This window comes from Megascapheus bottae, chromosome 3, assembly GCF_031878675.1.
Source record: "Megascapheus bottae isolate mThoBot1 chromosome 3, mThoBot2.hap1, whole genome shotgun sequence".
Classification (NCBI taxonomy): domain Eukaryota; kingdom Metazoa; phylum Chordata; class Mammalia; order Rodentia; family Geomyidae; genus Megascapheus; species Megascapheus bottae.
Window position 1 is genome coordinate 60,423,995 of NC_143511.1, and position 15,116 is coordinate 60,439,110.

General features: G+C 41.1%; 1 protein-coding gene across 8 annotated transcripts in view; it reads right to left on the reverse strand.

The window, feature by feature from the left end:
- Window positions 1-5,544: 5,544 nt before the first annotated feature.
- Window positions 5,545-15,116, reverse strand: part of Rnf38 (ring finger protein 38) — a 100,102-nt gene continuing 90,530 nt past the window's right edge. For all 8 annotated transcript variants that reach the window (XM_090330260.1, XM_090330261.1, XM_090330262.1 and 5 more), the window contains 2 exons: window positions 11,567-11,666; window positions 5,545-8,882 (listed from right to left, as the gene is read on the reverse strand). In XM_090330260.1, the coding sequence (XP_090186386.1) occupies window positions 8,820-8,882; window positions 11,567-11,666 (163 nt within the window). In that variant the 3' untranslated portion in view covers window positions 5,545-8,819. The remainder of the gene's footprint in view (window positions 8,883-11,566; window positions 11,667-15,116) is intronic.

Consider the following 15,116-nt stretch of genomic DNA (forward strand, 5'->3'; position numbering starts at 1 on the left):
TGCTGGCATTTGCACTCCCTGCACAGGCCAGGCTTTTTGATGATGGTCTCTCGTTTGTGTGGTTTGTGGATGCAGCTGTCACTAACTGGGCTATTAGTGACCTGAACCTAATCCATTTGCTCCCCAAATCCAGGAATGTTGGGTCACTTAGAACAAGGAGAGCAGTGGTAGCCACAGCCTTGCCCTGGCTTGTCTTGCCAGATGTCATTTCGGTGTGAGCCCCATGGAGCCTTACCCAGAACAGGCCACTCCAGTTCCCAAAGAAGGCAGGCTGGCCCTGAGCTCCTGGCCAGCCGTCTTGTGCCCAAGAGGCCACGTGCCTCCCTGAGGGCCTTTCTGAAGCTTTCTTCTGGAGTGTTACCTGAGGGAGGGATCATCTGTCTGTTTCCTCCTCTCTCTCCCTCTCTTTCTCTCTCCCCCTCCCCACTCTCTTAACAGTCCTGGGGCTTGAACTCAGTACCAGGACTCTGTCCCCAAGTCTCTGTGTTCAAGGCTAGTGCTCTACCACTTGAGCCACAGTGCCACTTCCAGCCTTTTCTAAGTAGTTTATTGGAGATAGGAAGGGCTAGTTTCAAACCACAATCCTCAGCTCTCAGCCTCCTGAGTGGCTAGAATTACAGGTATAAGCCACTGATGCTGGGAAAACTAGGCTCCTCCTGAACTCTAGGCCCTCTCATCAAAGGGATACTTGCCATGTGCACAACCCTGGAAGCCTGGGGTGCCTGCTTATTCATTCACACACACTCCTCTCCTGATGCTTCAAAACCTCTTCCTCCTCCTCCTCCAATATGCACTCCCACTTTCTGCCTAACCATTCAAACCTCAGACTTTATTCAGCCCTTCCTTCTAGAAATGTCTACACACCTTATCTGGGGGCAGGCCCTGTGCTGGTTCGTAGAAGTGAAGACGTGAGAAACACAGCACACATGTGGAAAGGCCAGCGGAGTAAGGTTCCTTCAGCTGGGAAAGTGGCACTGAAGCAGCTCACTGGCTGCCTTGCAGGTTCAGGAAAGACTCCGTGGAAGAGGTGATCATCTAATCACAAGAGGCAGAGGACGAGAGGAGGAGCCCCCACCCCCATGTAGACAGAGGGGAAGGGGGGAGTGGAGTCTGGAGGTACAGTTAGGAACAGGTCAAGGAGACTTTGGAGAGGGAAGCATCTAATGTGAAAGGGTTCAAGGCTGTGGGTGGGAGTGAGTGGCAAAGGGAGCCACAGTGAGGAACTGGTGAGGTCAGAACAATGCAGGTGGTAGATGTGGATGAGGAGGGGGATGCGGGATGAGTAAGCCAAGATGATTTCCCTGTTTCTGGCTGGGGTGCTGGTGCTGAGTATGTGGTTAGCCAGCTATGGAACCAGAGAATACAGGAGGAGGGATGGGATAAGTTGATAGTTGGGCAAAATGAATTGGAGGGCTTACAAGACATTCAGGAGGAGAAGGAAGCTATAGAACTCTGGGGGCCAGGTGGACTGAAGGATGAGCCATGAAGACTGATAAGGATCATATCAGAGGAGACAATTCAGTCAGTCCAAGGAAAGTATGGGAAGACAGAAGGCCAGGGATGTATCCTAGGTTGCTCTAGTCTTAGAGCCAACAAAAAAGAAACAGATAGGAAAGAGAGAAAATGCTGAGAGATACAAAGGGGATAGAGTGAGAAGAGTATGATGAAAGCCAAAGGGATAAGGCTATAAGAAGTATCAAGAAATGAGCAGTGCTGGTGGCTCACACCTATAATGCTAGCTACTCGGGAGGCTGAGATTTGGAGGCCAGCCAGAAAAGTCAGAGAGATTCCATCTCCAAAATAGCCAACGAAAAGGCAAGGTGGAAGTATGGCTTATGGTAAAGTCCAGCTCAACAAGAAAATGGAGTCAAAAGCCCAAATCAAACAAGAACTTCCACTCCTCACCCGCTAAGTGTTCCAGTAAGTCTCTCTTCTCTGCTAATTTTATGGGGTGTGTGTGTGTGTGTGTGTGTGTGTGTGTGTGTGTGTGTATCTTTCCATTCAGTACTGGGGTACTGGGACATGAATTCAGGTCCTCAAACTTTCACTTAGCTTTTTGCTGGTACTCTAGAGCTGGGAGTTTAGCCTAGTGGTAGAGTGTTTAGCATGCACGGAGACCTGGTTTTGATTCCTCAGTACCACATACCTAAAAAAAAAGCCAGAAATGATGCTGTGGCTCAAGAGGTAGAGCGCTAGCCTTGAGAAAGCCCAAGGATAGTACTCAGACCCTGAGTTCAAGCCCCAGGACTGGCAAAAAAAAAAAAAAAAAAAAAAAGGCTGGTATTCTGCTACTTGAGTCATACTTCCACTTGTAGCTTTTTGCTGGTTAGTTAGTTTCTCTGCCTGCACTGGCTTCAAATCGTGACTCCCAGATCGTGGCCTCTTGAATTTGCTATTTTGAGACAGGTTTACATAGCCTGGGCTGGTCCAACTCTTTCAATATTCTTGCTTAGCCTCCCGAGTACTGAGTTTACTTACACTTGTGCACCGCCCAACCTGATCCACTTTAGATTTATAGCCCTATCAATCCTGACCTGTACTTGGTTTTGTACAATAGCACCCTCTGCTGTAGATTTCACTAATGTTTACCATTTGCACATTTAGTTCTGTTTTTTGAGGAGGTTGGAATAGGATCTCACTATGCAACCTAAGCTGGTCTCTAAGCTAAGTCCAGATCCTCCTGCCTCCACCTATCAAGTGTTTTGATTACAGGTATGCACTGCTATATCTGCCACATATTAACTTAAAAAGCAAGTTTAAAACATATTTTGAAGTAGGGGAAATGTTTGATTTGGGGGTTGGTTTACAATGTTATTTTGTATGTGTGCATGCTCATTCCTACATTGAGACTTAAACTCACAGCCTCTCCCTCTTGCTTGGCTTTTCTACTCATGGGATGCTCTATCAATTGAGCTGTTTCTGCAAAACTAGGGATAGTAATGTGCCTGGTTCATTTAAGATGAGGAAAATTTGCTTGTGCACATTGCATAATTGTGTTTCTATTTATGTCACAGAGTAGGGCCAACCATTAGTTATTGTTTGGGGGTTGGTGGTGGGGCTTGAACTCAGGGCCCGAGCATTGTCCCTGAACTGTTTTGTGCTCAAGACTAATGTTCTAACACTTTGAGCAACAGTTCTACTTCTGGATTCTGAGTAGTTAATTGGAGATGTCTCTCAGACTTTCTCATCCAGGCTGGCTTTGAACCTTGATCTTCAGATCTCAGCATCCTCAGTAACTAAGGTTACAGGACTCAGGGCCTGAGCACTGTCCTTGTTTTTTGTTTTTCCTTCTCAAAGCTAGAACCCTACCACTTGAGTCACAGCCCCACTTCTGGCTTTTTCTATGTAAGTGGTACCAAGGAATCAAAGCCTGATCTTTGTGCATGCTAGGCAAGTACTCAACCACCAGGCCAAACTCCTAGCCCCTTTTGAAAAAAATTGCTGGTCCTGGGGCTTTAACTCAGGGCCCGAGCGCTATCCTTGGGCTTTCTCAAGGCTAGAGCTCTACTACTTGAGCCGCAGCACCATTTCTGGCTTTTTCCATGTATGTGGTACTGAGGAATTGAACCTGGGTCTTCATGCATGCTAAGCAAGCACCAGGCCAAACTCTCAGCCCTTCTAAACGATGTTTTGTGTTGTTTAAATTGGCCTCTTGCCTGCCTCAGCCTTTTTTTTTTTTTTTTTTTTTTTTTGGGTTGTGGGACTTGAACTCTGGGCCTGGGTGCTGTCCCTGAGCTCTTCAGCTCAAAGCTACCACCCTGCCCCTTGAGTCACAGCACCACTTCTGATTTTCTGGTGATAAGTGGAGACTTAGTGCCCAAGCTGGCTTTGAACTTGGATCCTCACATCCCAGCCTCCTGAGTACCTAGGATTACAGGCATGAGCCACAGCACCCGACTTTGCCTCAGCATTCTTGGTGCTGGAATTACAGTTGTACCACCATTGGTTTTTATTTTTGATTTTATAACTTTAATAACAATTAATTCTCATCCACTATATAGATTTTTGGTGGTAGTAACAGGAACGCGAGTTACTAAAACATAGAGCTAGCTTGTTTGGTCAATCTTCACCCTCACTGCATTTTCTGGATAAATTGCACATATATACAATATGGGACATTCCTTTTTGCTTTTAGTTTGGTACCAGTGCATATATCTGGAGTTCTCGTTTTCTTCAAGGAAAATTTCTAGGTCTGAGTGCCCAAGAGGAATACTTTTTTTTTTTTTTTTGCCAGTCCTGGGCTTGAGCTCAGGGCTTGAGCACTGTCCTTGGACTTTCTCAAGGCTAGCACTCTACCACTTGAGCCTCAGCACCACTTCCGGCTTTTTGCTATGTATGTGGTACCGAGGAATCGAACCCGGGTCTTCGTGCATGCTAGGCAACCATTTTACCACTAGGCCAAACTCCCAGCCCCGAGGAATACTTCTTGCACTCCCTGGATGCACTTGTGAATGAGGTGTATGTATTCTGGAGTCACCACTAATTTAATAGTAGAATGGCTCTTCTGCTTGCCTTTTTCAGAAGCCACACTTCTGGGCCCAAATTGGAGGAAAGAATGCTAGAGATTTGGCTGGACTAAAGCCTATAACTTAGCAACTCAGGAGGCTGAGATCTAAGGATTGCAGTTTGAAACCAACCCAGGGAAGAAGAGTCCAGGTGACTCAACTCCAATTACCACCAAAAATCTGAAAGTGGAGCTGTGGCTCAAGTGGTAGTGCTAGCCTTGAGCAAAAAAGCTCAGGGACAGTGCCCGGGTGCCAAGCTGGAGCCCTAGAATAGGCAGCCCCGCCCCAAGAAAGTGATTTTTACTTCTACTGAACAGCATTATCTAGTTTAGGCTCAAGTATACAAGAGAACCGAAACACTTGTATCCTGATCACATTCTCCAGAATTACATCACCTAGTTGTAAAAGTGATGTTTTATTATCTCAAACCCTTAATTACTTTTGTGTGTGTGTGTGTGTGTGCGCGCGCATGTGTGCAGGTGGGATTATTGAAGTTAGTCTCATGGACTGGCTTTGAATTATAATCCTCATATCTCAGCTTCCTGAGTAGCTAGAATTACAGGTATGAGCCACCAGTACCTGGCAAGCAAACTGTTTTCTTCTTAAATCAAAGAGTATTGCATAAACATATATGGAAAAACAAGCAGAGGCTCCTGGTCCCTTATCATGTTAGAGCAAATTAGATATAAAGTATAGAGGGAAAAATTTTCCCAGTTGCTAATGACATCTTGCTCCCTGCATCTTATTAACATGCACAGAAACATGTAGTTTTCTAATTCTTTTACTGTTTGATATGTATATAAGCACATGTGTGGCTACAATTTTTATTCTCTCTTCATGTATTTTAAAAGATTTAAACATGTGCCATATGCTAATTAAGTTTTGTGATTCCAATGTGTTCATGTCAATGCTGAAACACAAAATGATAGTTTTAAAATTATGTTCAGCAGCGCTAAAACTCATCCCAGTCCTACCTTCCCACTAGAATCCTATCAGCCCATCCCCTTCTCTGGTGTAGTCACATAAAACACAGAAGATGTTTTAAGTGTACATCATACATTTATTACCAACAACCCTCTCAACTCCAAAATTGGGCACAGGGATTAAAAATAAAAATTCATTGCACTACTTAGTAAAGCATTACTAGTAACTTTCATAAAAAATGTACAAACTTTGTTAAAAATTTATCAAGCCTTCAAATGATTTGGTTACAGATATTTATAATACGTACATTTAAAATGATATGTTAAGTGATATAATGGAATATGATTTGAGGAAGTGACTCAGCAAATGATTCCAACAAACACCCCTGCTGTGAGCTTTCATAATCTGAAAGGAATAGCAAAATGAGGTAACCAATGTACCAACAGGGGAAAAAAATCGCTTTCTAATGAAGGCCTCTAGACAGCTGTGAAAAAATAGTCTCATGAATTGTAGATCTCATTCAAAATCATTATAGGAGGCCCAAATTTAAGAATCTTACAAATCACATTTCAGAGTGTATAAAATTTGCTTTCACATTTTCCAGATTTTGCTCAAAAATAAATTCAGGACAGAAAATCTTAATACGAGATTTTGATACTTAGAGGCCTTGAGTTGTTTTTTTTTGGGGGGGGAGAATGGCAGTTTTTTTTTAAATTGTGAAAATTCATTGCCAAAAAACAATAACTACCCCTCAAACCTAAACACACCCACAGCTGATTTAAGTTGGTAAAGCCAATATTGTTTTAGTGGGCAACAAAACAACATCTGCCTGCTATCTGGTGGATTACTCAAAGTGACAACAGCTGCACATGAATCCACTATTCCTTCTCATTTGCTAGCCACACAGTTGCTCACTGTGGCCAGTCTGAGGAGGACACATGCATGTGTGCTCCTAATATGAACCACATAGTAAGCAAGTCTGGACATCTCTAAGAGCCCCATGCAAAGACAAGACATTACCAAAGAGCGATCAGTCACAACAGCACAACAATTAAACTCAGGAATTTACCAAAACAGACCCTGCTGCCTCCTAAATTGCCAACTACCTCTCAAAAATACACAGGAAAGGGAACATTATGACAACAATTCGTAGTCAGAAGGAAAGAAAAAGCTACTTTTCCTAGTCATTAGTACAATGTGCCTTGTTAGTTATTTCTATATAAATTAGAAAAAGTGCTTTACTCGCATGCTTCAATAAAATGGAATACTGAGTGTAGTAGTGTCATGTTAGATCTGTACAGATACAAATTTTTTTTGCAGCTATATAAAAGACTATAAGATGGGCCCTTGCCATTTTAAACATGATTTTTTAATTAAAAAAATAAAGATTAAACTGTATGTGATTTGAATTGTAGCTATTATATGCCTTTTATTCATCAGGAACAGGAGGGGGGATTATCCTAATGATTTAAAAGTAACATGTGCAGTTTACCACCATTAAAGTGTATTTCTGATGCACTGACAAATCTAGGGGTGAACAAAGTAGGCAAAAGTCTATTTCTATTTGACTAGATAGAGGCAACAGTGTCTGGAAGAAGAAAAAATTGTGCTTCTGTGTATATTGACTTTACTGAACTCTAGGCTGTGATGAGCTTTTAGAGACTTCAAGGGAGGGCAAGCAGCATGGCAGTAACAAGTAGTTAACACTGTCTGAGTACAAAATGGACTCAGAGCCAACTGAACATTGAGTGAGGCTGGCAGCAAATGATCACAGTCCCAATTGGAGCAATGTAGCATGTGCTACTGCTAACAAAGCGATGATATCAACTGCAGGGAGACACAGACAATACTAAATACACTGCAAGAATGAGAAAGAAATCTAAATGTTGCTGGGAGAGTGACTTGAAATAATCTGAATTATGCTCAGTGAACCTATAAAAAAAACCACAGCTCTGTATTATTTCAGATCAACTAGATGAAGGTCAATTCCTGTTCGACAGCATTATTTTTTTATATAAAAAAATCAAATCTTCATTTATACTGCAAGTATTCTGGACACCTGTTACATTAAACTTTTCTCATTCAAACAAAAATTAAAAGGAAAAGCAGCTAAGATCAAAGCAAATCAGGCCTACAAACATGAGCTGTCACAGCACTTGATCTATCCTGAAACAAGGGTGGAAATGAGAAGCACATTTATAGAGGGAAAAGCAACTAGACAACTCTCAGAACCAGAGCATGGCAAGTGAACAATATGAACAGAAATATAGTTTCTTAAAATAGCTGAGTGAGTTAAAGAGATTTTGTTCTGGTGGAAGTCAAAGTGAGACTTCATGGGACCAGTGGTATTCTTAGAAATATATTACTCAAATATTTTCAGAATAGACTACAAATCTAAACATTAAAACAAAATCACAGGTACTTTCTGTAAGAAGCTTACTGGAAATGTAAAGAACAAGAAAGTATCAACATTCAAATCATTGATTGAAATGCTAATATTGCTAACTGATGATGTATGATATTGCACCTTCTTTTTGGAAACAGCAAGTTAAGAGATTACGTTTTTTTTTCACAACAGAATTAAAAAAAAATCAGATCATGGAGTGAGAATCTGTTACACTTTTTTCTTAAGTGACCCCACTTAGGACCACCCATGAAGAGAAGGTGACAGCTGCCTGAAGCAAAGGAAGAAGGCTTTTCTCATTCCATTCACTGGGAGGGAAGGGGATGGAGTATTCAATGCTTATAATGATGCACCCTTAGCAATCAGTGTGCAACAGCAAACACAAGGAAAAACCAGTGTACAGTACTAGTGCTGTTTAAATAACACACCAGATTATACATTGCAGCATAATTAAAACTACACACACATTCTTGGTACATGCTGGTATATAGGATCTCATACACACGTTAGCTACCATGCCCTCACGCAAGTAGTTGCACACTCTCTCACAGATGCACTTATCACCAACAGTCATACGTTGCACTCATTTCCACTCACAGTTTCTGAAGGCTCTATATAAGGTAGATTGCTATATCATCTGGAGCTACCACTTTTTATAAAAGCACATGCTAAAAGATCACGTCCACTGTAATCTTGCAGCAACACTCGGAATGATCACACAAAAACCAGGGAATGTTAGTGCACACACAAAATTAAGCTAAAGAAAAAGTCTTTGGAGTTCCAATCACACTGTTAGTATAACAATCCCATAATTGTGAAGACTAATTGTAAGCTTTTATAGTTGATTAAGTCACACAGTGCAAAGAAAGGTCCATTGACCCTTTTGGTAAAGGGAGGGCTGGAAGCCACACAGATTAAGTTCAATGGATAGTCCGTATATACATGTGAGGAGGAACACCCAAATTAAATTTGTGCTCTTAGGTTGGTCATTCAGAATCCCGATGCACTTCTGAAGCATCAGCTCGGCAAATTGGACAAGTACGGTTTGCCTAAAAAACAAGAGGAAATTCATCTGAATTGTGATTTTGTACAATAAAAATAATGGAAATTTTTTCAACATTCTTTTTACATTTGTTTAAAAAATAAATACTTAAAAAAAAACCCAAACACAAATCTCAAATCTCAGGTTACTCTCCCTCCCCAGCCCCCAACCCCAAACATTGAATGTTACTGCAGTTTGAACTAGGGATATGTGCTAGCTAGACAGGTGCCCTGGGAACTAAACCCTTAGCTCTTTTTTCTTCGGTTCATTTTTGCCTCATCTGGCCTGGGACATTGGTTCCCTATTTCCACCTAGCTACAAAAAACTGTACTACCATTTCCCATGGGTTGTGCTGTTGTTGTTCTGGTATTTAAACTAAGGAACTCATGCTTGCTGAGCAGGCACTCTACCAGCTGAGTCATGTTTCCAGCCCCCAAGTGTTTGCGTGTGTGTTAGTAATGGAGCTTGAACTCAGGGCTTCTAGATTTTACTTGAAGTTTCTGTTCACAGCTCGTGCTCTATCACTTGAAACACACATCCAGTTCCTATTTTTTGCTGGTTAATCTGTCGGGTTCATATTTCTAAGCTGGCTCCAAACTGAGTTACACAGATCTCAGTCTTCTGAGTATAGGCCTGAACCATTGGCACACAGTCTTTTCCTATTCTGTTTGGTTTTTTTTTTTTGGATCCAGGGCTTGAACTCAGGTCTTGGGGGCTGTCCCTGAGCCTTTCTGGCTCTACCACTTTCAGCCACAGTGCTACTTCTAGGTTTCTGAGTATTAATCAGAGATACAAGTCTCATGGGGACTTTTCTGCCTTGGCTGACTGAATCGTGATCCTCAGATTTCAGCCTCCTGAGTAGCTAGTATTATAGGTATGATTCACCAGTGCCTGATTACATACTAGAGGTACTTAGAAACAAGCTTGGTTGTAAAACAGGTGATTATATTCGTGGGTTTACTTATCTCCTAGATTTCATTTTAACAAATGGCACTACCATCTGCCAGCATTGTTTGCTGTTACTTACAATAGTCCACTATTCACCAGTCTCATTTCTATGGCTCTCAGAGAGTAGTCCTCATGTCATTGTTTCTCCACATCATGACCAGCTCATTCTATCTTTATCCCATTCCCCTTTCCAAATACATGTCATGCCCTACCCCTTGCTTTCAAGATCAAGTACAAACTTCTTCCTACTTCAGAGTGACTTTAAAATAGGCTGGTTACATTTCTCAACACCCCCTTCCTTTGCTACTCTCCTTAAAACTCCAGTTATTATCCATAAGGAACTCAAAGCACTGTTTTCTATAAATCAGAATATTTAGCTAAAAGAAACTAAAGTTAACTGAAACCTTTCATTACATAACATTCTTACTCATGTTTTCTTCTTTTTTTTTTTTTTTTGCCTGTCCTGGGCTTGAGTTCAGGGTCTGAGCACTGTCCTTGGGTTTTTTCTCAAAGCTGGAGCTCTTACTACTTGAGCCACAGCACCACTTCCAGCTTTTTCTATGTATGTGATAGCAAGGAATTGAACCTGGGTATTCGTGCAAGCTAGGCAAGCATTCTACCACTAAGCCACACTTCCTGCCTCATGTTTTATTCTTATATAATTTCAGAAACATATGAGGCTCATATGCTAAGAGTACTTGCCTTACTGGATGCTGGTGTTTCATGCCTGTGACCTAGCTACTCAAGAGGCTGAGACCAGAGGATTATGGCTTGAGGCCACCCCAGGCAGTTATTGAGATTCATATCTATAATTACCAAAAAGCTGGAAGCAGAGCTTCAGCTCAAGTGGTAGAACGCTAGCCTTGAGCAAAAAACATCATGGAGGGTGTCCAGGCCCTGAGTGCAGGCACCAAGACAGTATAAACAAGCAAATAGAAAAAAGTAGCTGGTTTAACAACAACAACAACAACAACAAAGTATGAAGACTGAAGAAAATGGGAGGGAAAGAAGCTTCTGAATAATAATATCCTGGCATATCTACTATTATTACCTTATGGTTTTTAGATCCCTGCCCTCCACGAAATAGATCACAATGAAATAAAAAAGTTTATTCTTCAAGATTTCTGGCAATAGGCTGGGAGTTTGGCCTAGTGTTAAAGTGCTTGCTTGCCTAGCATGCACAAAGATTCAGCTTTGATTCCTCAGTACCACCTACACAGAAAAATGTCAGAAGTGGTGCCATGACTCAAGTGTGGTAGAGTGCTAGCCTTGAGCAAAAAGCTGAAGGACAAGGGCTCAGGCCCTGAGTTCATGCCCCAGGACTGAGGGAAAAAAAAAAAAATCTCTGGCAAAAGAGCCCTTAGTGAAGTTCCCTTCTAACTCAGAAGAAACTATGGCCTAACAAGTTCAGTTCTTGTCCTTGAGCGAGAAAATATACCACAAGAAAATCAGCACAAATGATTATCAAGGATGGGGCAACTCATTTTCAGGTTTTACATATTTACTTATCACTTTCATGTTAACGACTATAGTTATTTTACTTTTTTTCCTGTGATGCTGGAAATTAAACCCAAGGTCTGTACATGCTAAACACACGTTCTAGCCTTTCTTTTTCATTTGAAAGGAAAGGCTGTGATTCAATTTCGTCTCCTTTGCCCAACCTCCACTAAACTACACATTTATTCTAATGTAACTATGGTCAGTAAAACAGAATATTCACTGTTATAGATGCCATCACTTTACCTTAAGCCATTTGTCAACACACTTGGCATGGAACTCGTGGTTACAGGGTAAGACTCTAAGTAGCTGCCTTGACTCAAAATCACACATGCATACTACACACCTGCAAAAAGCAAAAAGATCACTTAACTGTAAAACTAGACATCTTTCTATTTTGTTATGACTACTGAAGCCTGCAAAACCATTTATTCTCAGACATCAAATCATCACTTAAATTTGTAGAAAAAATTACCAATACCCTGAAAAGTAATAATATTTAGGCAGTTAATTCGTATTTTGTTTGATTTATAGATTATCAGAAAATTTCTGATGAATACCCAACATTGGTATTAAAATCCAAGATACCTCTACTAACAGTAGGTGTATAGCTCTTTCTTTTACATAAAGTTTGACTCTTTTGTTTCAAAAACAAAACCATTTCATCTTGTTTTTGTCAGTCATAGGGCTTGAACTCTGGGTCTGGGTGCTGTCCCTGAGCTCTTCAGTTCAAGGCTACTGCCCTACCCCTTGAGCCACAGCACCACTTCTGGTTTTCTAGTGGTTAATTGGAGATAATAGTCTCAAGGTCTTTAGTGTCTGAGGGATTTTGAACCGAGATCCTCAGATCTCAGCCTCCTGAGTAGCTAGGATTACAGGCGTGAGCCACTGCATCCTGCAACTAATTCATCTTTAAGATAAAACATACAAAAAACATGAGAAAGGGTATCAATGTGTGAGACGTAATGTACCTACTGGTGAATGTAACTGTAACCCTCTATATATTACCCCAACAATATAAAACAACAACAACAACAAAAAGAAAATGAACAGAATAAAAGGAAACTACTAGCAGAAAATAAATGAAATTCATAGGAGGGGGTGGGAGAAAAATATCACCTAGACAATAAAGTTAAAAAAACAAAACAAAAAAAAGCCGATGAAATTCATCAAAATAAAGGGCTGTGATACATGTAGCTCAGTGGTAGAGTACTTGCCTAGTATGTCCTAGGTTTGATTCACAGTCCCCCAAACTCACTCAACTCACTCACAGAATGACTTTTTTTTTTGGGGGGGGGGTCAGTCATGGGGGCTTGAACTCTGGGCCTGGGTACTGTCCCTGAGCTCTTTAGCTCAAAGACAGTGCTCTACCATGTTGAGCCACAGCACACTTCCAGTGACCACCACTTTCTGGTGGTCAAATGGAGGTAAGTCTCACAGACAAGACTTTCACTCCCTAGTTGGCTTTGAACTGCAACAAACCAGTGCCCAGCAGAATGAGACATTTAAAAACAAACAAAAAACCCCAAGCTAACTCTGGAGGCTGAGATATAAGTATTAAGTTTCAAAGCTAGCCCGGGCACTAAAATTTCCAAGTAATCACTAGAAAATCAGAGGTAGTGCTGTGGCTCAAGGGGTAGAGTATTAGCCTTGAGCTGCCTTGAGCTCAGGACAGTGTCCAGGCCCAGAGTTCAAGCCCCATGACCCAACAAAACAAAACAAAACACCAAAAAACAAGCAAAAACAAAAACAAAAGCAAAAAACGCCAAGCAAGGTACTGGCTGCCCACAACTATAACCCTAGCTACTTAGGAGGCTGAGATCTGAGGATTGTGGTTCAAAGCCAGGCATGAGGTCCATGAGACTCTTATCTCCAATTAACCACCAGAAAACCAGAAGTGTACTGTGGCTCAACTTGTTAGAGCACTAGCCTTGAGCAAAAGTGCTCACAGGCAGCACCCAGGCCCTGAGTTCAAAGGCCACAACCCTCCACCCAAAAAAAGAAGAAGAAAAAGAGGAAGAAGGAAGAGGAGGAGGAGAAATTTAACTGATAAAGGATGTGCACCTGCATCTTGTTAACAAAAAGATACTTAAAATTTAAAAAATGGACATAGGACTTGAGTAGACATTTTCCCAAAGAAGATTAACATACATGAAAAGATTATTAACATTAGCAGCCATCAATCAGGAGGAACAAAAATATTAAAAAATCTTGGGCCAGGAGTGTGGCTTAGTGCTAGAGTGCTTGCTTAGCATGCATGAAATCCAGGGTTTGATTCCTTAGTAACACATACACAGAAAAAGCCAAAAGTGGTGCTGTGGCTCAAGTGATAAGAGCACTAGCCTTGAGAAAGCTTTAGGACAGTGCTTAGACAGACCCTGAGTTCAAACCCCTGGACTGGCAAAATAAAATAGAGGGGGTGGGGGGGGAAATGGGGACAACAAGGGGTATCAAGGTGTGAGAAGTAATGTACCATCTACCTGGTGAATATAACTGTAACCTCTTTATACATTGAAATAGAAAATTATAAAAAATAAAATAAAATAAAAACCTTAGCGAGATACCACTTCAAATCCATTTGGATGGCTTAAAAAGAGTGGTAAGTGGTAGAGAAAATATAGAAGAACTAAAAATTTTGTACATCACTGGTGAGAATAAAAAATGTTACTTAAAAAAAACTGGCAGAGTCTGGCATGGTGGCTCACACCTGTAATACTAGCTACTGAGGAGGCTGAGATCTGAGTATCAAGGTTCAAAGCCAGCCCAGGCACAAAAGGACCTGAGACTTTTATCTCCAATTAACCTCTAGAAAACAAGTGGGGCCAAGAGTTTGGCCTAGTGGTAAGAGTGCTTGCCTAGCATGCATAAAGACCCAATTCGATTCCTTGGTACTATATACATTAAAAGCTGGAAGTGGAGCTGAGACGCAAGTGGTAGAGTTCTAAGCCTTGAGAAGGTTCAAGGACAGTGCTTAGGCCCTGAGCTCAAGCCCAAGATTGAAAAAAAAAAAAAAAAAAAAAAAAAAAGAAAGAAAAAGAAAAGAAAAGGGGAAGTAGGGCTTGGCTCAAGGGCAGGGCGGTAGCCTTAAGCTGAAGTGCCCATGCCTAGTGTTCAAGCCCCACAAGGGACCTGGGGGGGTGGGGAGGGAACAACACTACACACAACATTCACACACAAAAAATGTCAGCTCTCTTTTGGATAAACTAAGGCTGTAACATGACTCACCAATTTACTTCCAGGAATATACTTTGAGGTACATATCCACAGAAAAACTGAATAATTATGCTCAAAGTAGCATTATTCATAAAGGCCAATCATCAACTGATGAAAGAATGCTGTATATACATACAACATTATATTTAGCCATATAGATGGACTTTGAAAACGTTATGCTAAGTGAAAGAAGGCAGACACAAAAGACTAAATTCTATGATCTGACTTAGACCTATGGAGATACAAAGTAGGTAAAGTTGATAAAGCAGCAGCAGCAGAAAGTTGGGGAACTATGAGAAACAGATGCTGACAGGGCAGGGTAAAGGCTTTTTGCTGAGGTAATGAAGGCCTAAATTTGTTTGACTCTATGATTATATGTACTTTAAAAGAGGTAAAATTTATGGTGTGTGAATTATATGTCATATTCTACATTTACACAGTCAAGTATAGCAGTCAGAAATTTAAATCATTCCATCTGACCAGTGGCTACCTGGTCAGTATATTCTCAAGCATATAAAATACAGATAACTTACCTTTATCAAGTTATCTCTGATGTGTAAGCTTTAATTTCATAAAGACAGAA